This window comes from Aulonocara stuartgranti (assembly GCF_965226115.1).
Source record: "Aulonocara stuartgranti genome assembly, chromosome: 7".
Classification (NCBI taxonomy): domain Eukaryota; kingdom Metazoa; phylum Chordata; class Actinopteri; order Cichliformes; family Cichlidae; genus Aulonocara; species Aulonocara stuartgranti.
In genome coordinates this window covers 36,120,892-36,145,890 of record NC_138945.1, presented here as the reverse complement: position 1 = coordinate 36,145,890, position 24,999 = coordinate 36,120,892, and the positions used below count along the sequence as shown (strand labels likewise).

At 41.2% G+C, this 24,999-nt stretch overlaps 2 protein-coding genes across 3 annotated transcripts; one reads left to right on the top strand and one right to left on the bottom strand.

Annotated features, from left to right (window-relative positions):
* Positions 1-2,512: 2,512 nt before the first annotated feature.
* LOC309709597 (tripartite motif-containing protein 16-like) lies at positions 2,513-5,744 on the top strand (the record flags this gene model as incomplete). Its single annotated transcript, XM_082538330.1, has 1 exon — positions 2,513-5,744. Exon 1 carries the CDS (start codon positions 4,053-4,055, stop codon positions 5,742-5,744), a length of 1,692 nt encoding a protein of 563 aa, XP_082394456.1. The 5' UTR covers positions 2,513-4,052.
* A 130-nt stretch (positions 5,745-5,874) lies between these two features.
* On the bottom strand, positions 5,875-24,755 carry cfap44 (cilia and flagella associated protein 44). Of its 2 annotated transcripts, none has more exons than XM_082538288.1 (34): positions 24,561-24,755; positions 23,339-23,492; positions 22,565-22,727; positions 21,908-22,010; positions 21,618-21,834; positions 21,307-21,421; positions 20,697-20,861; positions 19,892-20,050; positions 19,757-19,804; positions 19,424-19,523; positions 19,011-19,105; positions 18,721-18,930; positions 18,326-18,436; positions 18,082-18,234; positions 17,343-17,552; positions 14,881-15,023; positions 14,492-14,771; positions 14,153-14,202; positions 12,375-12,537; positions 12,065-12,195; positions 11,521-11,732; positions 11,300-11,444; positions 11,041-11,194; positions 10,645-10,886; positions 10,256-10,508; positions 9,963-10,166; positions 9,056-9,251; positions 8,867-8,983; positions 8,534-8,664; positions 8,296-8,412; positions 7,379-7,580; positions 6,981-7,141; positions 6,716-6,850; positions 5,875-6,431 (listed from the first exon to the last, which is right to left on the bottom strand). In XM_082538288.1, the coding sequence occupies exons 1-34, from the start codon at positions 24,625-24,627 to the stop codon at positions 6,210-6,212; spliced, it is 5,328 nt and encodes a 1,775-aa protein (XP_082394414.1). In that variant the 5' UTR covers positions 24,628-24,755; the 3' UTR covers positions 5,875-6,209. The 2 variants fall into 2 exon arrangements, with proteins under 2 accessions (XP_082394414.1, XP_082394415.1); XM_082538289.1 differs by lacking the exon at positions 24,561-24,755 and adding an exon at positions 23,670-23,705.
* Positions 24,756-24,999: the final 244 nt, after the last annotated feature.

Here is a 24,999-nt window from a genome sequence, read left to right as displayed (position 1 = left end):
GAGTTTAAATACTCCAATATTATCCTAGAATGCAACCAACACACATTTACAGTGGTATGCAAAAGTTTGGGCGCCCTTGATAATTTTCATGATTTTCCTTCATAAATCTTCAGTTGGTTGGATCTGCAATTTCATTTAAATGTATCATATAGCAGAGGTACACAATGATATTTGAGAAGTGAAATGAAGTTTATAGGATTTACAGAAAGTGTGCAATAGTTACTTAAACTAAATTAGGCAGGTGCATAAATTTAGGCACCCTTGTCATTTCATTGATTTGAATACCTTTAGCACTAATTATTGGAACATAAAATTTGTTTGGTAAGCTCATTGACCCTTGACCTACATAAGAAAGGGTATTTAAGGTGGCCAATTGCAAGTTTTTCCCCTCTTTGCATCTTCTCTCAAGAGTGGCTACATGGGAGCCTCAAAACAACTCTTAAATGACCTGAAAACAAATATTATTCAACATCATGGTTTAGGGGAAGGATACAAAAAGCTATCTCAGAGATTTCAGCTGTCAGTTTCCACTTTGAGGAACATAGTGAGGAAATGGAAGAACACAGGCACAGTTCTAGTTAAGGCCGGAAGTGACAGGTCAAGAAAAATCTTAGATAAGCAGAGGCGAAGGATGGTGAGAACAGTCATAGTCAACCCACAGACCAGCTCCAAAGACCTGCAACATCATCTTGCTGCAGATGGCGTCACTGTGCATCATTCAACTATTCAGCGCACTTTTCACAAGGAGATGCTGTATGGGAGAGTAATGCAGAAGAAGCCTTTTCCACGCACATGCCACAAGCAGAGTTGCTTGAGGTATGATTAAGCACATTTGGACAAGCCAGCTTCATTTTGGAATAAGGTGCTGTGGACTGATGAAACTAAAATTGAGTTATTTGGACATAACAAGAGGCGGTATGCATGGCGGAAACAGAACACAGCATTCCAAGAGCTAGCCACAGTAAAATATGGTGGCGGTTCCATCATGTTGTGGGGTTTGTGTGACAAGTGCAGGTACTGGGAATCTTGTTAAAGTTGAGGGACACATGGATTCCAGTCAGTATCAGCAGATTCTTGAGAACAATGTTCAAGAATCAGAGACAAAGTTGAAGTTGCACCGGGGCTGGATATTTCAACAAGACAACCACCCAAAACACTGCTCAAAATCTACTAAGACATTCATGCAGAGGATCAAGTACAACGTTCTGGAATGGCCATCTCAGTCCCCAGAGCTGAATATTATTGAAAATCTTAGGTGTTACTTAAAGCGTGTCACGGCCCAGCGGCACGAGGGAACAGAGATGGACACAGGTGCAGAAACCAACCCGGAAGCGAGACGGTAAGAGAACAAAGGATTTATTTTCACCCACAGGCAAACACAAGCAAAAACAAAACGACGCCACCACACTAGTGGCGCGTAGGATAATCTAAGATAACTAAGGGTGACCTAGACACCTCTAGGAGACAGCTGAACAGCAGAGGCAGCGGGGAGGTGGAAGCAGGACTATGTAGGGGCCGGGGCACTGGAATGAGAGGAGATCACGGTCAGTGGGATCCAGCAGACAATCAACGATCCTCCACAGTTAAACTGAGTTGCCTTACTTGGTTTCAGGTGGAGGGGACAGGTGGGGCGGAAGGCCCGGAAGCGGTCGAGATGTGGGGAGGCAGGCAAGTGAGTGGTGGGCCGGCAGGCAACGTCGTATCAGCAGCAAGCGGCCCAGGTCCAGGAAAGGAGGGAGACAAGACCTCCACTCCAGGTGCTACCTCTGAGAACAAGTCATCACACAGGTTCTGGACAGAGCAATAATGCTCCACTTGACTAACATGGGGATAGTAGATACTCAGGCGATGAACGGTTGAGTGCGCAGGTCTGATATACTGCCGGAATAATTGCTCACAGGTGGTCAGCCAGGGAGGAGCAACCAAACTCCACCTAAAGGAGGAGCCGCTGTTGGAGACCTGCAGGTACCCACCCAGATCATGACAAAGCGGGCTGTCCATGCTCGGAAACCATCAAACCTGACTGAACTGGACATGTTTTGTAAAAACAAAATGGTCCAAAATACCTTCAACCACAATCCAGACTCTCATTGGAAGCTATAGGAAGTGTTTGGAGGCTGGTATTTCTACTAAATATTGATGTAATTTTTCTGTTGGGGTGCCTAAATTTATGCACCTGCCTAATTTAGTTTAAGTAACTATTGCACACTTTCTGTAAATCCTATAAACTTCATTTCACTTCTCAAATATCATTGTGTTCATCTGCTATATATGATATATTTAAATGAAATTGCTGATCCAAACAACCAATGATTTATGAAGGAAAATCATGAAAATTATCAAGGGCGCCCAAACTTTTGCATACCACTGTAAACAGTTAAATAAAACTAAACTAAAAAATTCTTACTGAAAATGAGGTTGGCGAAACTCACGACACAAAAAAGCAGCAAATTTAATGGAACAACATGTAAACTTGTGCATTTTACTGAACAGAGTATGAACAGAGTATAATGAGCTGATTTATATGCACTAAATAACAGCGTGAGTGTTTCACAGTCCTGGAAGAGGAACACCTTGAACTTTGAACACAACTGCTTAAAGATTTCTATAGTTATGATAGTCACAATCTTTATGATCACCTTACATCCTGGTTGGATTTGCTTCAAGAAAACATCTCAAGACCACCTGACATCTGATTGATTTTGATTCTGACTTCACTTCCACATTTGTTGATTCAGCATCATATTAGTGAGGGATGCTTGGGCCTAAAAAAAAATCACCTAGTACCCAGTTGAATGAAATAGATTCAACGGCCTGCTGGAAACATTCCTCAGGGATTTTGCTAAGATCATACAGATCTGCTGGCCATATGTTGTTTACACCGAATTCTGACCCTACCCTCCGAATGTTGCAGAAACTGAGACTCTTCAGATCCGGCAGCACTTCACCAATCTTCTATTGTGCAGTTTTGGTGAATCAGTGTGAACTGAAGCCTCACTTTTGTATTTTTAGCTCACAGGAATGGCACCTGGTTTGTTCTTCTGCTGCTTATCGACCTGATAGATTGCCAGTTTCTGAAATACCAGCCTGTCTCGCACCGATAACCACGCCACGGTCAAGGTCACTTTCATCACATTCTTGATGCATGCTTAATCATCCAGGTCAGTAAACCCCAAAAAGTTGATTCTGTTCATTTGGACGTTGCATTTTCAGTGGGAGAGCTGAAACGTTTATCCACCTGAAAACGCTACGTCCAGATGAACAGAATCAACTTTTTGGGGTTTCATCACATTCCTCGTTCTGATGCTGTTTGAACTTCAGCAGGCTGTCTTGATCATATCTACCTATCTAAATGCATCAAGTTGCTGCAATATGAATGGCTGATTAGACATTTGCACTAACAAGCAGCAGACCAAGTGTACCAAGTGACTGATTTTTTTTTAATCATTTTTACTTCTATTATTACAAACATAAGCTTTAAAAAAATAAAATAAAATAAAGAATGTGTTAAGAGCACCAGAGCACTTTCCCATAAACTGCTTCATTGATTACAAGAGGAAAAAACACGATACCCATATTACATATCAAACATGATTTACATTACACTGAATTGGTACATCATCATGTTTAGTATTTCATGAATCAATTTAGGCCACAAACTGTTCAATGAAAACAGATCTACAGACCCATGGATCAACACTACAGCCAAACCAGTGATGATTGGTTTCACTGGTTTGGTTCTGCTTTGTTTTGTCTGCAGGCATTTTTATATCACACTTACTCTTTTCTATTTCTAACACTCAGGACATAAAAACACACCCTGTTTCGTGAAACCACTCCTCTTCCTGGAATTATCTGAACCATAAAATACCCTCCCCCTTCTTCCTGTTTGCCCTTTGATCAACATAACTTCCTGTTTTCTGATCCTTCCAAATATATGCCAGAGTGCAGACAACTGACAAGATAGCAAAGCAAGAAAAAGGAACTAAGTTTTGGTTTGGATCGGGTGGCAGGAAGTGAAACTCTCACACACGCACTCTCTCTGAGGTAAAATGGCGCAGCAAGGAATTCAGCTCGACCAGGACAAACTCTGCTGTTCGATCTGTTTGGATCTACTGAAAGATCCTGTGACTATTCCCTGCGGACACAACTACTGCATGAACTGCATCAAATGCTGCTGGGATAGAGGTGATCTGAGGGAGATCCCCTGCTGCCCTCAGTGCAGACAAGCCTTCATACCAAGACCTGCTCTGGTGAAAAACACCATGTTGGCAGAATTAGTGGAGGAGCTGAAGAAAAGCGGACTCCAAGCTCCTCCTGCTGATCACTGCGATGCTGGATCTGAAGATGTGGCCTGTGATTTTTGCATTGGGGAAAAAATGAAAGCTGTCAAGTCCTGTCTGCAGTGTCTGGTCTTTTACTGTGAGCAGCACCTCCAGCCTCACTATGAATCTCCTGCCTTCAAAAAACACAAGCTGGTGGACCCCTCCCAGATGAGGATTATCTGCCCTCGCCACAATGAGGTGATGAAGATATTCTGCCGCACTGATCAACAGTGCATTTGTTATCTGTGCTCCATGGATGAGCATAAAGGTCACTGCACTGTCTCCGCTGAAGCAGAAAGGAAAGAGAGGCAGAAAGCACTCGGGGCAAGTCATGAAAAACTCCAGCAGAGACTCCAGGAGAGAGAGGAAGCCAAGAGAGTGTTTCAGCAGGAGGTGGAGGCCATTAATCACTCTGCTGATAAAGCTGTGAGGTGCAGTGAGACGATTTTCACTGAACTGATTAAAACAATTGAGAAAAGAAGATCTGATGTGACCCAGCAGATCAGACTTCAGCAAAAAACTGAGGTCAGTCGGGTTAAAGAGCTTCAGGAGAAGCTGCAGCAGGAGATCTCTGAGCTGAGGAGGAGAAACACTGAGCTGGAGCAGCTTTTCCATACGGAGGACCACACACAGTTTCTCTGCACTTACACCTCACTGTCACACATCAGCGAATGGACAGATTCACCGAGCATCAACATCCGTCCTCTGCGCTACTTTAAGGATGTGACAGCAGCTGTGGCAAAAGCCAGGGATAAAATGCAGGAAATGTTTAGTGATGTTTATACCAACATCTCACAGACAGTGAGTGAAGTGGATGTTTTACTGCCACAACCAGATCCCAAAACAAGAGCTACATTCTTACAGTATTCCTGTCAGCTCACACTGGATCAGAGCACGGCAAACTCATTATTGATATTGTCCGAAGGGAACAGGAAAGTAACAGGAATGCCCACTTTGCTAGCGGCAGTGCAACTGGCAGTGGATTTATATGCCAACAAACCAGAATCACATGCTTTCACTAACAGGTTTCAGGTGCTGAGCAGAGAGACTCTGACTGGACGTTGTTACTGGGAGGTGGAGTGGAGCGGCGGAGGGGTTACAGTGGCAGTCACATACCGGGATATCAGCAGGAAGCAGCAAGAAGAAAGTGAATTCGGACACAATGACAAATCCTGGGCTTTGCAATGTGTTGACCAAAGATGCTTTTTCAAACATAACAAAAGAAAGACTCCCATTTCAGTCTGCCGGCCGTCCAGAGTAGGAGTGTACCTGAATCACAGAGCAGGCATTCTGTCCTTCTACAGAGTCTCTGGCACCATGACTCTCCTCCACAGAGTCCAGACCACATTCACTCAGCCCCTCTGTGCCGGACTCGGACTAGATATGGGATCCACTGCTAAGCTGTCTGACCTCAAATAGACTGGAGTTATTTAACAGCTGGTGCGAGTGGATAGAAGCTACACTAATCATGATGATGTTTGTTATGCTTCTATGATCATTTCTTTGACTAATTACAGTAATTTGTGGGAAGTTTCGATGCATGCTCAAACATGCAGGTAAGGAAGTCCCAAAAAGTTGATTCTATTCATCTGGTTGTGGTGTTGTAATTTGTGGGGTCAAAATACAGAAATACTACATATTTCATAACTTCATTTATGTTTCTAATCATATCTCATTAAATAAGTGTCCCTGTACTGGGTGCTTATTCGTTTAATGTTTCTTTAGGTGTGTTAATAGCAGAAGAGCAGAAGAGAAAAGGTGATGAGGGTCACTGAAAAGCAACACTCCATGATTATTAAGCCTTATTGGTGTGCAAAGTGTTCATGATATAAATGGGTACATGTATATTTCGTACTCTGTTCAGCTGCGCTATGTGGACATTCTTTATTTTCCAGTGTTGATGCTGCCTATGGGGGTGCGCAAGGGGGAAAGTGGTGGCAGTCTGGTCTGATCAGGGGGCAACATGTGACCCCCTTTGCACGACAGGAGGTGGATCTCTCTCCTGAGGGCTTCAGCTTGCTGAGACTGCTTTATCACCAAGTCTTGGAGATTCTGGATAGCCTCCTGGTCTGTGTGTCTCCTGTAGTCCTGGAACTGTTGTCTGCCCTGGATACATTCACACATATATAGATTATAGAGTATATGGGCAAAGTAACACATGATAGCAACAAATATTTTGTATATTTTGTATAAGTCTCTGGATCTGAATGAGAAAAGCAGAATTGCATAATTATAGCGGGATTCACTTTTTATCCGGAACAAAAATGAAATATTAACATATTAAAAGTATTTATGTTAAACGACACTATTAAAATAAACTGCATTATTTGTTTATATATGTGTGTGTGACACCGTGGATCCCAGGCTCATCAGCCTTGCACATTGTTTACCATTTTCTTTTGGCTGGTGCTGAGTTTAAGCTGTAGCTCCTTCTTCTGTTCATTCAGACTCGTTGCACTGCGGAGATGCTCCGTATTACACGTGGTCACCTCCATCACAGCTTGACGTGCCTCTTCTACCTTAGCCTGAACACACACACCCCCCAAGTAGAAGATTTAAAAAAAATGTAACCCGAAGTGGTTTTAAAATGTTCATTTTGCAAATGATCAAAACAGCACAGATGTAGACATCTCGCACACACACAGATAAGCATACATCCCACTGTCTGATCTCCTTGGCGTATGCGGCTTCTTTGAGGAGTTTTTCCTGCTTCAGCTCCTCCAGCCTCCTGTTCCCCGATAGCATCTGCAAAGCTTCCAAATCCACAAGCCTCCCAAACTTTGTTCTCATCAACTCGTTGCATTGCTGGTCCAATGCTGCACCAAGATACAAGCAGGCACCCAACAGCACAGATTAACAAACACATGATCAAATCTACGCATGAAGAAAGTCACAGGAATATTTTCTTGAAGCCATGTGGCAAATCCTGCAACACAAATCTGGATTTGTTTTCATCTGCATGTGTGTTTTCTTTTAAAGCTAATGTCTACATGTGACCTGTGAACTTCTCGTATATCTTTACACTTCAGCTCTTCCATGTCAGAGACTCTTACTCTGGATCGTGGCAGCCATGTTTCTGCGGTCGTGGATGAGCTTGGTGTGCTGCTGGCGAGCTTGACGGTGCAGATCTTTCTGATGAAGCTTTTCCCCCTGCAGCTGCTGGATGCGCCCCTTCAGCCTTTCCAGCTCACTCTTGTCCAGCACCAACGCCTCATTCAGATCTGACGGCACTGAGCCATTAACAACATACTCAATCTGGAAGACGCAGGGTGAAAGTGGAAGGAAGGAGAAAACAAAAAGAAAAAGTTCAAGAACTTCTGTAATATAGACTAAACTGCACTGTAACCATTTCTTTTAAATAAAACATCACAAAGTATTGCATGGAAGTCTATTATGGTCAATATTCATAATAAAAATCTGTAAAATCCATGAAAATGTTTTGTTTTAATCCTGTTTGGCTTTGGATCAATAAAGATCAATAAAATCACGCATGCAAAAGAGTGTTCTTCTACTTCGTTTCTTCATTTGAATTTTTGTTTTATTCACTTTATTTAAAGACTTAAACATCTCTACGAGGACAAAAAAAAAACATGTACACAGAATGTTTTTTTAATGGCTATTAAAATTTGTGGATATTGTGTGATCGCCACGGTCCAAATGCCTATTCTGAGAAAAACCTTTTATTTCCTGCAATATTCTTTTAAAATGTATAATTTCTAAAGTGTATTTTTAATTAACATACATTTAATTTTTTAATTTAAAAAAAAAGGCAGGATTTGTATAGATTTTGTAAAAGCTTGGATATTTGGTGAAATGGACTAATCAATTGTTTTTGTACAGACTGAGCTGGTTGTACTTTCTCACTATAAGTATTTTTGACAGCAGGCAGACAATCATCTGTTATGTGTTGTTATGACTTGCTTGAAGCAGTTTTGTCACCAGAGAATATCCAGCATGACATCCCATTTACCTGGTGCAATCTCAGAGGAACCACAACATCCAGTTCACTGATTTTCTGCAGTTTCTCCCTGTTGATTAAATCCAAGTCGTCTTCCAGTGCAGCCCGGCTGCTCTTCACCGATTTCTCCTGCAGAGCAGATCAAATCCACGCAAAAACACAAGCACAATAACATGAGTGCAAAACACACGAGTGATAACAAGAGCAAGGTACAGAAAGCACAACAGTGATGAAAACCGATGAGTTTGACCTTTTTTGCGAGGCTGTCGCTCTCCTTCTTCAGAGCTTCAGCGCTCTTTTTCTCCTCTGTTAACAGTTCCTCCAGGTCCAGTCGACGTTCACGCAGCTGCAGTGTGTTCTCAAACAGCTCAGGTTCACAGCCTGAGACACACAAACACAGACTTATGCTTAAAGTCAAATTAAAGAGACCTGTTTTCAGGCTGAAAAATGAAATGACCTGAAATCTGTCTTTAATGGTGCATTTCAAAGTACTGAAACGTTTCTGTGCTCCTGCTGGAACAACAGAAAAGTTTTCACTGTTAAAAAATTAAAGGAGATGAATGTTTTTCACCACTTTACTGACCTTCAGGGCAAATACTGTCATTCACAGCAGCTCCTCCTTCTTCACTGTCATAATCATCATCCCAGTCATCGTCTTCTTCAGAGTCTCCATCACTGTCTCCATCACTGTCCTCTTCTTCTACAAACACACACTGTGATCATAAAGTACTGATGCACACATCGTTACACACACTGTGTTACTTTCCCTCACCTTCATTTCCCGTCTGCTCCTTCTTCTTCACACGTTTGATCTTCTTCTTGAAGACTTTGGTCAGAAACTCTTCATACTTATTGTTTTCCCCGAGCGAAGCCTGGAAGGCAGCGGTCAGAGCCTTCTCCCTCTCCTGCAGCTTGGCTATGTCTCTCCTCTTCATCTCCAGCTGTTCATTGCACTCTCCCAGCTTTGACTGTGAGTGATCAGAGGAAGGAAGTGTGAGGACTACAATAACTGCAGGTCCAGTGTTGTGCTTACACAGTTTTTTGGCAAATAATGATTTCCAGGCCACCAGTGTTTGGCAGCAAACACTACACAGTTATTGTAGTTATGTGTGGAAAAAATGAATTGTAAATTTGAGTCACATATCTGATAAAATCTTCATGCTTCAGGTCTGTTTTCAAGTCTTTTTTTTTATCAATTTAAAGTAAGTCAGTGTTATTTTAAAGCACATTTAGCAGCAGAACAAATAAAATAAGGAATGTCACTGTAAAATAGCAATGTATGAAGCCACCAGAAGCATCAAGAGTACAACAACTACTGATGAATGCAAGTGACAAGCTTTTTAAAAGCTGACAATTGTGCCGACCCTAAACAAACGAACCACTTGCTTCCACGTCTTCCTGTTATGACAGTCACCTGCATGCCCTCTGACACTAAAAACCTCCTCTTTCTCTTTCTCCATCTTTAACATCTACCTTTCAATAAGCCCAACATCTCTCCTCTGCTCGTCACCAAATGAGCCACTCTGTTTTATCCCTAAACTGTCCATTCAAAATAACGATGCATGTGGATGCGCATAGGTGAGCTAAAACATAAGAACGCTGCTATATCCTTTTAAGCAGATTACTATAGCGTATTATTAAATAAAAACACCAACTCCAGGCTAATTCAATCCACCTACTGTGATGCTGTTCTCCTCCATAATGCAGGTGTTGAGCTTCTCATGTAAGCCTCCCTCTCTCCTCTGAAATTGTTTGAGGAGCAGCATCTCCTGAAAGAGCGTCACCAGGCGGAGGTCAGCCAGCTTCAGCCGCCAGTCCAGATGCAGCTTCTGTCGACACAGCAGCAGCAGCTCCGCGTCAAACTGACAAACCGCAGTCTCCATCTGAGGATAAAATCCATCCCCACATCAGTTATTATCCAGAAGACATTCCAACTAGTTATTCAGTTAAAAATCAAATTAATGACAATGACCTCCTCCAGCAGAGTGTTCTGCTCATGCAGCAGTCTGATCTCCTCCTCCTTCTGAAGCTCCTCCTCCAGCTCGCTCAGTTCAGATCCTTCGTCCACTGGTGTCTCCTCTTCTTCTCTGGTTACAGATGAAACAGACAATCTGGGAGTTTCTTCTACATCTCTCCTCTGCTCTTCTTCCTTTTTATCCTCCTCCATTTCTTTCTCCAGCTGCTCCAACAAACTCGCTGCTCCCTCCTGCTCCAAATCCCTAAACCTTTTTAAAAACAAAACATAAAAAATCTACAGTTTTTGTTTTCTAATGTTTTTCATGTCATTGTAGCAACAATGTCAAGCAAACCAACTGAAACCATTTAAAGTTTTGGTTTTCAGAGAACAGCCATCCTCTGTACCTCTGCTCCCTCAGTGACCGGTATCGCTCCAAGGTGGAGTGGCTGTACCACAGCTTCTCCTCTGGCACTTCCTCTGTTAACATGTTGGGCAGGATGGGTGGAGGCCGGCGGAGATGAACCGCCAGGCGCTGCTGGACCTTCTGCAGCCGCTGAGCCTGAGCACGCAACCAAGACACCAGACGAAGTTTGGAGTCCCGCAATGCCACGATCCGTCTGTTCAGCTCACTCTGCTTTTCATGCATCTAGTGATGATGGAGTGAGTCATTAGATTATCCAGATAATTTAATAATGACATTTAAGGACCATAATTATATGCCTGCACGTAGGTGTGAAATAGATAGCACAAAGTATATTTAAAGCAGATGTGAACATCTGGGTATTAGTGTGAGTTTGTACATTTTCCTCCAAGGAAATCAGTTCTTCTCTCTTCATCTCAGCGTTCACCCTCCGGTGTTTCACCCCGATGTAGTCCCCGATGTTCTCTTTGGCTTCACGGATGGCTTCCACGTCCTTCGGATCTTCATAGTCCTCACTTGGTTTCTCTGCGTAACTGAGACACCAAAAATCCAAATACATTTTTGAACCAGCATCATAGTAATCATTTAAGCTCCAGCTACTCCTTAGTGGGTTAACCTGACACTGCAGAGTCACTCACATTTGTGCCCATTCCTGCTTCTTCTTTTCTATTTTGGCTCGAGCTTGCTCAGCTTTCTCTGCAGCCTTTCGAAGTCTCTCTTCCTGACGATCTCCCAGCTTGATCTTGGCTGTACGAATCACTGGGTGGCATAACACCTCCTCCTCTGAATGCACATAGGTGACAATGCAGGTCAAGATATATCTTTGATGTGTAAAACAAAGACACAATCACTTTCTTACCGTCAATTTTGGTGCTGCCTTTTGCAGTCTCTGCTCTGACTTTCCTACAATCTAGTGCAGCATCTCTGTGTCCAACAGGCTCTCTGGTTGTGCTCCGATGCCTGACCTGAGCTGAAAGCTCGGCAGGCTCCGGTAAATGGTAAGTGGAGACTCTGTGGCTGGTCTGGATGGCAACCACAGTGACCATTTTTCCACCAAGAGAGTCCCTGAACCTGACATCAAGCATAGGTGTTTGTCATTTGGCTACATACACTATTCTAAAGATGCACGCTCATATTTCACTTGGCCAAAGTTTCAAGTAATGTAGTCTGTGCAGGTCAGTGGTCAAGTCAGGAACACAGCTTTGTCCCACCAGCTGTTCAAGCTTTCTGTTTGAGGGGCAGGCAGTCAGAATCAGAACAAAGCTGGCTGAAAGGGACGCTAACCTTAGAAGGAGAGGAGCTAACACTTTGTTTCACACCAAAAAGGCTCTTTTTAAGACAAATTACTATTTTTTTGATTTGTGAATAATATAAATAGTTGTAGAATAAAAACTTGCATGTACCAGTCCTGTAGTTTTTTGAGTGCTATGCTGCAGCGCTCCTGCTCCCAGGCTAGCTGCTTCCTGACCTCCATCACGCGCTGGGCCTTCAGCCTCTCTGCCTGTTTGTAACATCGCTGGTCCAGCTGCAGCTCCTACAGACACACAACAACACATACATCTAACAACAATCTACTGTGTCTATCCCTTAATAAAACATTCCAGATCAGATTATTTTTCACATCTCATTGAATCTCAGTTTCAGTGGCAACGCAGCTGAATTTCCCAACTCAGGGATAGTGCACACATACACATCCCAGATTTGCATTTGTACCTCAGGTTTCAGGCGAATGTGCTCCGACAGATTCTGGTTGTCATTCAGCACTTTCTTAAATTTCTTCTGGAGTTCACTCAGGTTCTTCTGCTTTTCAGAAACCTTTAGCTCAGCCTCCTTTTGCAGTTGGTCATTTTGCAGCTTTTGCTTAGCCATCTCTAAGCTGGAACAAGGAGACATTAGAAAGTTAGAAGAGAGAAAACTTGATACTTTTCATGAGCCACAGCAAAGTTTCATTGTGAAGAGTCAAGCTTTCAACACCCCCACTTTGGCAGTTTATAACATGATGTCACGAGCTATGAATCCGAGGAACCCTGCACGCTCATATTCTGCCTACTTGTCAACCCTGTAAAGTATGTGTAACTCTGATGTCCAAAATAAACATAATGCATTAATAAGACTTAAAAGTAGTGACTGAGACCATTAACTCATCAGGAAAATGTTTACTTAGGTCACAGATGTGTTGGTTGTAAGGTTATTTTCGTTCTATGTCTTTGTGAAACAGGAGTGTCCTTCTACTGGCCATTAGAAATAATGCAGGATTAAGGTATCTTCATGTTTCAGATCGGGTGAGCTATGTCCATCATATACAGGTGAAGCTGAATTTGAATATCATGCAAAGTTCATTTATTTCACTGATTCAACTTAAAAGGTCAAACTAATATATGATATAGACTCATTACATGAAAAGCAAGATATTTGAAACCTTTATTTTTTATAATTGCTTCAATAGCGGCCTTCAGCTCTTCTGCATTGTTCGGTCTCGTGTCACTCATCTTTCTCTTGGCAATGCCCCATAAATTCTCTATGGGGTTCAGGTCAGGTGAGTTTGCTGGCCACTCAAGCACAGTAATCCCATGGTCATTGAAGCAGGTTTTGGGTACTTTTGGTAGTGTTGGCAGGTCCCAAGTCCAGTTGGAAAACAAAGTCAGCATTTCCATAAAGCTTGTCTGCGGAAGGAAGCATGGAGTGCTCCAAAATGTCCTGGTAGATGGCTGCGTTGACTCTGGACTTAATAAAGCATAGTAGACCAACACCAGCATGACATGGCTCCCCAAATCAACACAGACTGTGGAAACTTCACACTGGACTTCAAGCATCTTAGATTGTGTGCCTCTCCATTCTTCCTCCAGACTCTGGGAACTTGGTTTCCAAATGAGATGCAACATTTGCTCTCACTAGAAAAGAGGATCTTCGACCACTGAGCAACAGACCAGTTCTTTTTTTCATTTAGCCCTTTTTCTTCCACACCTTTCCCTTCCACATAACTTTCTATTAATGTGCTTTGATACAGCACTTTGGGAGCATTCAACTTCTTCTGCAATTACCTTTTGAGGCTTTCCCTCCTTATGGAGGCTGACAATGATGGTTTTATGCACAACTGTCAGGTCAGCAGTCTTCCCCATGATTGTGATTCCTACTGAACCAGACTGAGAGAGCATGTAAAGGCTCAGGAACCTCATGCAGGTGTTTTGGAATAATTAGCTTATTACAGTGTGACACTTTGAGCCTAAAATATTGAACCTTTTCACAATATTCTAATTTTCTGAGATTTTGAATTTGGGGTAAGCTGTAAGTCATGAGTCTATATCATATATTAGTTTTACCTTTTGAGTTGAATTACTGAAATAAATGAACTTTTGCACGATATTCAAGTTTTTGAGTTTCACCTGTATATACAGTTTATGAGAGTCCCAAAAAGAGAAAATGGTAGATATACAGAGGAAGAAATTATTAATTGATACAAAATTATAACTAAACTTGCTATTTATTCTCACCTGTAGGCTGCTGGATCTTCAATATCCTCAGTCTCATTCCCAAGAGTTATCTAAATCATGCAAAAAAGATGATATTGATACAACCTCACACATATAAAACAATTTTATTAAACATTTCTTTAATTTTTTTTTTTTTTGGGGGGGGGGGGGGGGGGGGGGGTCTGTCTTCTACTGAACTGTTTTACTTGGGAACACGTGACCACGAGTTCAGCATTTAGGCCTATAAAGTGCCCCTCTAAACTTAAACTTATGAACTAGCTCAATTTTAGTCCCTTACAAACTCAAGCTGATTATTATATAACTGGTTTAAAGACAATGCGCCATCAAAATGTGACCGACCTTGGGTGAAGGAATCTTGGCTCTCTTTCTCTGTAGGCTTTGCTGCATCTCCTCCGGAGGAAGCAGACTGAAGGAGAAGATGTTCCCGTCATCTCCCGCTGTCAGCACAAACAGGTCGTCGTGGCTACAGCGGATGTGTCGCAGGTGTCCATACTGGTTGTCGTGGACGCTGAGAGTCCAGTATGCCTGCATGGAGGTGAGGCTGTGATCACCAGGCTGCAGGGGATAAATCCTGATGGAGCCCGAGTTCATGCCGCAGAGAAGCAGCTGTCTGTTGGAGCTGCAAAGCACCAGGAATTGCACTTCAATCACCACCCTTTTCATTCAAAACATGTAAAGTGTAAACAGCTGCACAAAAGTTTAGAAAAGCTCGTCTGTCCTCAGGCTACCTGAAGGTGATGGAACAGATGGGGTCATCCTCTGCGTTATGTACAGGCAGAAAGCTGAATGGTTCATCCTGCCGCTGCTCAGGATCCTCGTCTTGATTCTCAGAGAACTTACAGTGATATAAGAAGCCTGAGTCAAAGCCTCCCTACAGGGTTCAGAGAGACAGAAAACAGTTAGTCGTGAAGAAAAAAAAATCACACTTCAGGATATTTACCTATATCTCATCAACTTCCAGAGCTAAACAGATATCATTAACTCCTTGTTGATGAATGTGACTGTAATGTGTGGCCATTGCATTCAATTACACTAAAGCAGACCTTCCCAAAGTGTGGGGCCCGCCATTGCAGGGGGGGCTATATGAAAAGGGAAACAAAGGGAAACAAAAAAAACAAAAAAAACAAGGCTTGGACGCTGCTAGTACTGGGCGCCCACACAAACGCAAAGCGGGAGATGAAGCATTGCTGAATACACTGTTCCAAAAAATAGTAATGTCAAAGTATCTTACTGTGTATTTTACAGTTTGTATTGTCTTTCTAGAATATCATTAAATTTACATAAGTAGACTGTGATTTTACATGTCAAAGGTAAAATAACATAACATCACTGTAAATATAGTAAAACACAATTTACTTGTTTTGTAAATATATTTTCTTGTACATATGCATATTTAGATTGTAAAAATACATTCACAAATGTATCATGATTTCACAAATATCTGTCTGTTATTTGAAAGATTGAACTGTTGAATTCAAATGTAATGCTATGGAAAAGTATATAACATGATTCCTATAAGCTTGTGTTACATCACATAAGTATTATTATTATTGCTATTTAGGGCGATTGTGGCTCAAAAGTTGGCAGTTCACTTTGTGATCAGAAGGTTGCCGGTTCGAGCACCGGCTCGGACACTCTCGGTATTGTGTCCATGGTCAAGACTCTTCACCTACTGGTGATGACCAGAGGGGCCGATGGTGCGATATGGCAGCCTCGCCTCTGTCAGTCTGTCCCAGGGCATGCAATCCATTATTATTTAAACCAACTGTTAACTGTATATTTCTGTACATTTACGTATTATGATTCATATTGCCACATTCATTGACCTTGTTTATAGGTAATTTCATTGTTTGATCACGTTAAAATCCCATGTAAAATTAGCGCAACAAACTCTATTTTCATTACTGAAAATAACCGTATTTTTATGGGACAGTTATTTTCTGTTATTTTACGGTCGTATTTTGGCGCCCCAGCTGCCGGAATATTACCGTTCTTTTAAGATGTTTTTTTAACAGTATATGTTTCCAAACCAACTTCATTCTAAGCCAAAGACTAGAAAATATGGTGAAACAAATCTTCCCTTTGGTTTCACCTGCACAAATGCCAAGGTAGGTCTCCCCTGCATAATTGATTTTCCCTTCGTCAGCACAGCTGAGCTCTCCAAATCACGGACAAACAGTATCCTACAGTTGTTTATGTTTTTAAACCCATTTTGCACAGAGAGGCATTTTTTGAAAAATGTATTGATAGCAATGTTGAATATTATTAAACAAGAAAAAAACAACTACATGTAAAATAATTACACCGTGATGCCTCTGCCTTTGTAAATGGAGGGACAGTAACTGCGTGTAAATGTAAGCGTGTAAAACCTGCAGATAGTCAGATTAACAGTATTTTGTCTCTATCTGCCATTCTGCAATTCATCTCATGTAAACAATAACGTGGCGCACAGCGTGACGTGAAAAAGGCACATACCTTTGACGTTGCGTGACGAACTCTGTATTCCTCGTCCGCACGTAAACGCAAAAAATGAGTTTTAAAAAATCTCCGTTTTCTGTGATTCCAAACGCCGTTTATGTGTGGACGAAACAGCTGAGTTTTCAAAAATACCCGTGTAGGTGCAGATATAACGTAAAAGAGTTAGTAGTTTATTTTCTTACTACCTGTCATTTATTGCAGATTACTTGTATTTGCTTAATTGCTTACTAAATGTTTGAGGTGTGAAATAAACCGCAATGGAGCAAAATACGGGTGTGTGTGGTTGGAGGATGTGTTTGTGCGTGCGTGTGCGTGCGTGCGTGCGCGTGGAAGGGGGGGGGGGGGATGTGAACATTTTTCTTGTAAAACAAAGGGGGGCCCAGCAAAAAAAGTTTGGGAACCTCTGCACTAAAGACTCTCAGAGTGTACAATATATTTGAAAGTGGAGATGAGTTTTCTAGTCTTCTTGTTTTTGGACTATATCTGATATTGCACAATGGTTTGTTTTTTGAACAGATTTGATAGCTATCAAAAAAGATTTGGTACCTCACCCTTTTTAACTGTGAATTTTACATGTTTTTACTCACTGACAGCAAATGCAGGTTGTACTCTAGTTTATTTTCTACTTTTGTGGGTGAAGGAACTTGGTATCATATTCCTGTATGACTCTAAGAAACAGACATATTATGGGTGTTTGTGTTTGTATGCATACCATGGAGAGCCAGAAGTGTCCAGGCTGTGAATAGAAGCCACAGCAGAGAGGACTTGGTGGATCAGGGATATAGATAGGAGGTAATTCTTCCTTCTCCTCTTTTTCTTCTTCTTGCTCTACATCCAGCTTTTTTGTATCTTTTAACCGTTCTTCTTTCGCTTTCTTCTTCTCCTCCTTTATAGCTTTATTTCTTGCAAAATCCTCCTCTCTCTGAAACACAGAATTTAAAATGCAAAACATCTGATCTGAAATGACGTTTCCATTCATATTCAAGCAGCAGTTCTTTTAAACAGAGTAAAAAGGCAGGAAATAAAGAAACACCGAGTACAAAAACACAGTTAATGGAGCCATAAAAGTTAAGAACAGCGATAATTCAAAAAGGCCGCACAATTAACCTTAGCCACAGTACTGGTAGATAAAGTTAGTGGTTACACATCCAAGTAGTAAAACTTACATACTTAAGATTTTATAGCTGGTTAACCTGCTCACGGTTACTGTGAACCTGCAAGCCTCTTCACAAACCACTTCTGTCACAGCTCAGCTATTGCTGACTTGGAGCATCTGGACTTCTTTAAGTTGCCTAAAGACGTTTCACCTCTCACCACCCAGCACAGAGCTGTACTGCCAAAATATGAACACTCGCAGAAGTGAAGGTTGATCTTTCTTTACCTTAGCGGTGCTGACGAAAATGAATTTATTTATTCAAACAGACTAAAGTCAAGAAAGACCACTTTCAGACCTTGATTCGAGACTTGATGCTTTTAAACTTGAAGGATCTTCTGGGCAGCTCTGACAGATGAAAGGTGTTGGTTGGTTTCTGAGTTGCCAGATCAGGACTGTGCACCTCAACCACATGACCGCTCTGACACAGGATGACCAGATTGTTATCGTTCTGTATAAAAACGTACAAAAAACAACGTTATGCAAATCTATCACAGAGACCCTTCACATTCACAGCAGCAATGATTAAACACTGAGCTTACGTGAGAATGCGGTGACCACTCCAGCGCCTTTACCAGCCCAGGGACGTGGATAAAACCGATGGGGTTGTAGTTCTCTCCAACAGTGAAGAAGAACACAGTGCAGTCAGCACTCTGAGGAGAAAGATCAGAATAAGAAGAGATATCAGAAAGATACAACAAACACCAAAACTAACCTTAGACTGATAAAGTGTCTACAGAAACTTTACAAACTTCACCTCTAGCTAGCTTAGCTCTAGCTGAACTTTTAATGGGTGGAAATTCCTTCTTGCCAAAGCCAATAAATGCTGACAAAACCTAGCTTTGTGTAGCAGATGAATTTAGCCTATCTGAAGAAGCCTTGTTACTGGTACTCCATATTATATGCTTTCACAGTAGTAAACTAGAAAACCGCTTACCCCAGTGGCCAGGATCTCTCCATTTCGTTCATATGCCACAGCTGTAACAGCAGCATCATGTGGTTTGAAGGGCTGTCTAAGGCGCAGCTCGGCATCTCCTTCGGGGCTCTGCCCTGTGATAGTTTGCAGCCTCTGAGGGTTGTACAGCTCCAGCAAGCGAACTACTCCATTCTCAAAGCCGGTCACCAGTAAACCTCCACTCTGGCTCACCTTAAAGCCAACACCGGAGCCATTGTTGAGCCTTTTGAGTCACACTGGAAGAAGAATTCTGTTTTCACTGACACACTCACCTTAGCTGGAGCCCAGCAGAGAGCAGTTCCTCCCTGATTAAAGCGTCTGGTGGTCAGTTCTCGTTTTGCCAGGAAGTCAAAAACTTTGACAGAGCCTGGATGACATGGACAAAATAGCAGCTCTTACAGAGTTTGAATGTGTTTTCACATATATAGTATATTTATATAAACTATATATCTATAGTATTAGCTCTTGAGAACAGGCATGTGTGATTTTGGTGATTTTTCTAATATCTACTGACATGAAAGTGGTTCCAAATCTGGGCCCAATAGCTTTGGGGTGCGGCGACAGTTTAAGTGTAACAGCATTTTTCTTTGAAATGCATAGAACTGCTAGTGGTTGACTGGCCACTAGCACTGAATCAATGGAAAAGGAGAGCATGGTACAGGTATGTAAGCACACATGGACTCACAGTCCAGAGTGGTTGTTGCCATCAGGTGGGATTTCTTTGATACGTCCAGGCCTTGAATCATCCCACCATGGAACGAAAACAGGCACTCTGGATCAGGACTCTGCACACAAAAGACTTTATTACACAGGCCGGAACCTGCGCACTGTATTATGACACACAATGGTTTAACGAAGTTCCTATGAAGAACGGAGAATATAACATTTTGGTCTTTATCAGTTACAATCCATCCATTTAGAAATGCCTGCACTGTTACTTGTTCATTCAAATCCCCAATAAACAAATTGCTGCATTTACATAGCTTCTCCATAGAAACAAAAGATGCAGGAAACTTACTGTGTTGGTGAATGAAAGGTCCAGTTTCCAGATGGCTCCATTAGAATCCTACAAGTTCACACAGGAGAGTGATCAGGACCGAGGTGAGTGTGGATCATGTGTTATGGTTTCCAAGTGCAAAGCTTTTTTTCTGACCTGGGCAAACCAAACGAAGGAGTGAGGCAGGGAGCTCCTCCTCACCACAGAAGAGAGGCACACATTGCGTCCGACCACCAGCTCATTATTGGGCTCCATCTCAAATCTAATGCCGTCACTGTTACTGTCAGCTGTGTTGATCCTCTCAAAGTCCCAAACCTGATGGGAAAATTTTACTTTTGCTATTCACACATTGATACAATTTTACAACTAGAAAGAAAAAAAGAATGGTATTGATAAAAATGGTCATGGTGAAAATATTACAGAAAATTGGTTGTACTGTAAGCACCAAGATTATCTTAAAAGAGAATGTCAGCATTTTTTTTTAAATAACTGCTTGACATGATCTCAATAAATCCATCTGCTCAAATCCACGCTCAACACAAATTCCAGTTTCTTTAAGAGAAAGAGAAAGTGCCTCTATATTTCTACTCTAGCCCTTAATTAAAAAATGTATGCTTGTCCAATAAAGTACTAATAATTAAAAAATAATGTATTTTAATCCACTAGGGCAATAGTCCCCAACATAGTTTCCGAAAGAATAATCATTTCTTCCTTCTTCAGAAAAAGTTCATTGTTAATTTTAGCTGTACAAAATTGACTTGCTGTGGCAGTAGCCTCCATCAGGATCAAGCATGTTTGGCATGTGGTGGAACAAGCTGAAGGACAAGTATCTGCTGGCAGTTACTACTGTTCACACCCAGGGGACACATGGCCATGCTCTGACAGGTCAAATGTTTTTGTTTTTGGCAAAATAAGGGGACTCTATGGTTTAATGCTGTGATTGGTGTAGCAAGGATCTTACCCTGACAACACCATCAGAGCCAATCGTCATCAGCTGTCCATCTTCTAGGGAAAACGGCTGGACCGTCCCTGCATGACAGGTCCGGCCATCATTACGGCAAATCTCCACCTTGATGGTGTTCCCATCCCACAGCAGCAAATTGCCCCAATCTGTTCCTGACAACACCTAAAAGGAGAAGATGAGGTGAAATATTAATTCTCTTGTACAGAGCCAATCTCGCAAAAGTTCATCTTCATTTTTTTGCTCCAATGTCCCTTGCGAGGCTCCATACTCTTGACTAAAACATGAAGTGGTATGTAAATACTTCTTTCTGAGTGTCACCGACCTCTCAAAGGACTTTAGACTAAAAGCTACATTTACCCATACTTTCACACAGAGCTTTATTTCATGCACTTGTATAATTCAATCTCCCTCTTATCTACAGTTAATAACAAATCACCTATTCACTTTAATTTACACATGTAATCAATACTATAGTTGTAAAAAAGTAAAATTCTTGCTTTTTATCTGGAGACTTCACTACATGATGTGTGGCCAGTTTCAATTTAAATGGATTAATGGGAAGTTAAGAGGTTCTCTTGGAGGTAGCCTCTGGCTCTCGAGTACAGACCTTTCCATCAGGAAGTTCCACGTAGCCCTCGATATCAGTTGGTACAGTTTTCCCAAAATGTCCTATAAGTCCTTGTAATTTAGGACCTGTGAATGTGTTTGCCATTTTCCAAAACCTAAGAGAGAGAGAAAGAAAACAAAAACATTCGACATTGCAAAAGGGTAAAAACCTCAACTCTGCAGTCAGAAATGACTGCAGTTATTTTTTGTTATTCTGACCCCAGAGTTTACCACAATATCCTCTGCATAAAACAAGAAACTAACTCAAAGTTGTTTTTGCAACATTTTCAGAGGACTATACTCTGACTTTACTTGATGTGCCCAAATCCAGACGTTGTGAGGATTCCTGGGTTATATGGGGAAAAGCTGACTCGATAGACCTCCTGTGAAATGGCCTTGCAGCTCAGTATCACCTCCTCCTGCCTCCAGTCCCACAGTGTCAGCGTGTAGTCAGGTGCACTCCCCACACTGGCCAGTATGCTTCCGTTGTGGTTAAACTCCACAAAACTGTACTCCCGCTCAGTACCACCTACAGACATGCAGGTTAAATCAAGAGCATCAAATAACATTAAGATAATAACTGTAAAATGAATCCGATGTACCTCTGAGGATGCGGTAAGGTCCCAATGAAGGATATCCATAGACTATGATGTTGGGCTGTTTTCCCTTCTCTGCTACAACAAAGTACTCCTTGCCAGGGTGGGCCTTTAACCACACACACACACACACACACACACACACACACACACACACACACACACACACATGTCTGAGAAAATGCAGTCATCAAGTGATTAATTATGCAACTGGACCAAATGCATTTTATAATAAGGGATTGTAAATCTTCTTGTAAATACTGCATTAAAACAATTGAGATATTAATTGTGTGTACCTCAATCATTTCTGCTTGAAAACTGTAGGTGCATAAATGTACACTTCTGCAGGAAATCTTTGGAGTGCCTACGATATAACCCACATAAGCAGCCGACCAGGTTGCTGGCATTTATCCTGGAGTTTTACATTTGATGCTAGCCGCACTGTTAAATTATAAAACTACAGCAGAACTTCTTTGCAAGCTCCTCTGACTACAGCAGAAAAGCGATAGAATTTGGGGTTACGGTGTAGTTGTGCCGTAGATTTCCCGCTAATGCTTAAATCCCCAGTAGCATTATTTAACTCCTCAACGTGCCTGCTGTCCGTCACAGAGATTGCAGATTCCGTGGGACAGTTCCCTTGCATGATGAGTAATTTCCCCTTACCGTGATTGCTCCAATTCCCCCTCCACTGCAGGAGCGCAAGTATCTCTGCTCCTTGGTGTTCACATCGAGCAGGACGAGCATGTTCCCCGCTATAAAAATCAGAGTTCTGTCATCCAGCAGCTTCAGGTTTGCCCTGCGTCCACAGTCATAGCCAAAGGAGTGACTGATTGCATCATTAATTAAGGATATCAAAGTTAAAATTCACATCAGTGTTATAGAAAAATGTTTTTTAGCAAAAGTCCCATGAAAATGACAACTGCTTTTTTATAATAATGTATAAATATACTAATATCTCTGGCCCCCATACTGTTTATACATACTATTAATTTAGAAGCATTAGTATTAGCAGAGAAATATATGACACATACCATAAGATAATGGCACTATAATGCTACTGTATTAAACAATATTACTGCTTAGTCTACACTACATATTACTTACAATATACACAACGCATGTTTAAATGTACAGTATATTATACTGAGCATTCATACTTACACATACACTTATATAATACAAGCTAAACATATAATGGCTGCAAACATTAGCACGATATAGAGTTAGGTAGTGTTTATAACATATTTAAATAAAATCGTGAGGTGTTTACATTACAATATAAAGTGCCTTGAGGCGACTGTTGTTGTGATTTGCTGCTGTATAAATAAAACTTAATTGAATTGAATACATAAAAGCTGAAGTTAAAAACTACCCAAAATAAACTATGTGCACTATTCTTATAATGGAAGGTGTAAAAAAATTTTCAGCAAAGGATACGAGAGATGCAGGAGGTTCTCTGGGATTTCAGAATCGGGTGTGATGTACGGTCTGGAGTGAAGCTCTTCATATTTGTAGTACATGTCTGCAGGGAGTTGCTTTTTTGATTGGCTCCCAGCCTCCTGCTGCATTGCTGAGTGCTTGGTATCACATTCTGCCAGGAAGGAAAGATGTGAAAACAGTTTTTAGTCACTGGTGACTTGTACCATTTAATTAACTTTATTTTTCCAGCATTTTAGCACTCATAACTTAGGAACTACAAGGGATAGCCACATGATTTTTTTTTAGTGCTTAATCACATTTATGTATCAATTTTAAATTTTACACCCACTCCAAGTGTAACAATCTACAGCCAAGACCTTTCCTCCAGGACACTGTCTTCACAACTTATTTTCTAATTCAACCTAGGACCTTCTTGCTTTAAAGTGATAGTGCTACCACCTCACAACGCAAACTTTACACTAAAGGTAAAACACCGATATCGGGTATTGTAAAATGGTTTTAGTGAAACGGGGTTTTACGTGGTGCATGACATAAAATGATCAGCAAACTACAATAACAACGAAGTATCTAAAACTGATTGGCTTTAACTTGGTACATTCATGAGAATACATGCTTTATTTACCCCAAAGTTTGGGCTACATTAGCCAAAACTACTTAACACAACCTAGAACAAAGCTTAAATAGGTAGAATGAGGAAATTGCTATGTACTATAACGATGGTTAAATGTTATTTTACAGTGACATGTTGGTTATCTCTGCACACGGTTGTTATTTCTTTAAGATACATGTTTGGTTGTGCTGCAGGAAATAGGGAGTTAATGTGTGCAGGAAGGGGAGGGGGGGCCCTTGTTGTTGTGTGACGGTGCGGGGCTGAAGTGAAGTGTTGTACGAGGGCCCGTTTGCCTGTGTTACCGAATAAACGGACAAACTGAGATCCAACCGTCTGGTTCTTGTGAACGTTACAGTACAATAAAATTCAAAATCAAAATAAATGTCTCAATAAAGTAAAAAGAGAAAATTAGAACAAAAATACAACATTTTAAGTTTAAAATGTAAATATGTAAATTTAAAATATGAAATAAATTAATAATTAATAATAATGGGTTTTCATTCATTAAAAGTTGAAATAAAGCGGGTTAATAAAGTAAATTAAAATAGCTGACATTAAAAAAACAATTATTAATTAAACTTGGGGGAAAATAGCATTAAGCTGCCTGACCTTCATGTGAAGATGTCCGTGTGCTTTCAGTCTGTTCACTAACAAAAGCTCCGTTTTCTCCCAACATTTCCTGTTTGTTACCTGCTCTGTGAAACACACACAGGCAGTCTATTATTCAAAGGTATTTATAGCTTGAAATGAAGGAAGTTAAACTTTAGAATATGATAATACACAATGCCACCAGATGGATTTAAAGTCCTATCTTCTGGATATGGCTCCGTAAAGTCTGTTGCTACGTTGCCGGGCAACGGGAAACATGTGAGTTGCAAAGCCTTGTGGGTTATGTAGTTCTCAACCGTTGTCTTGCGTTTGGAGCGTAATGGGTCGTAATTTTAAAGAAAATGACATAATTTTTACAAACATGATTAACTTTAATATTAGATTAAACTAACTTGATTTTTAAGGAATTTTAAAGAATGTCAATTTCTAATTCACATTG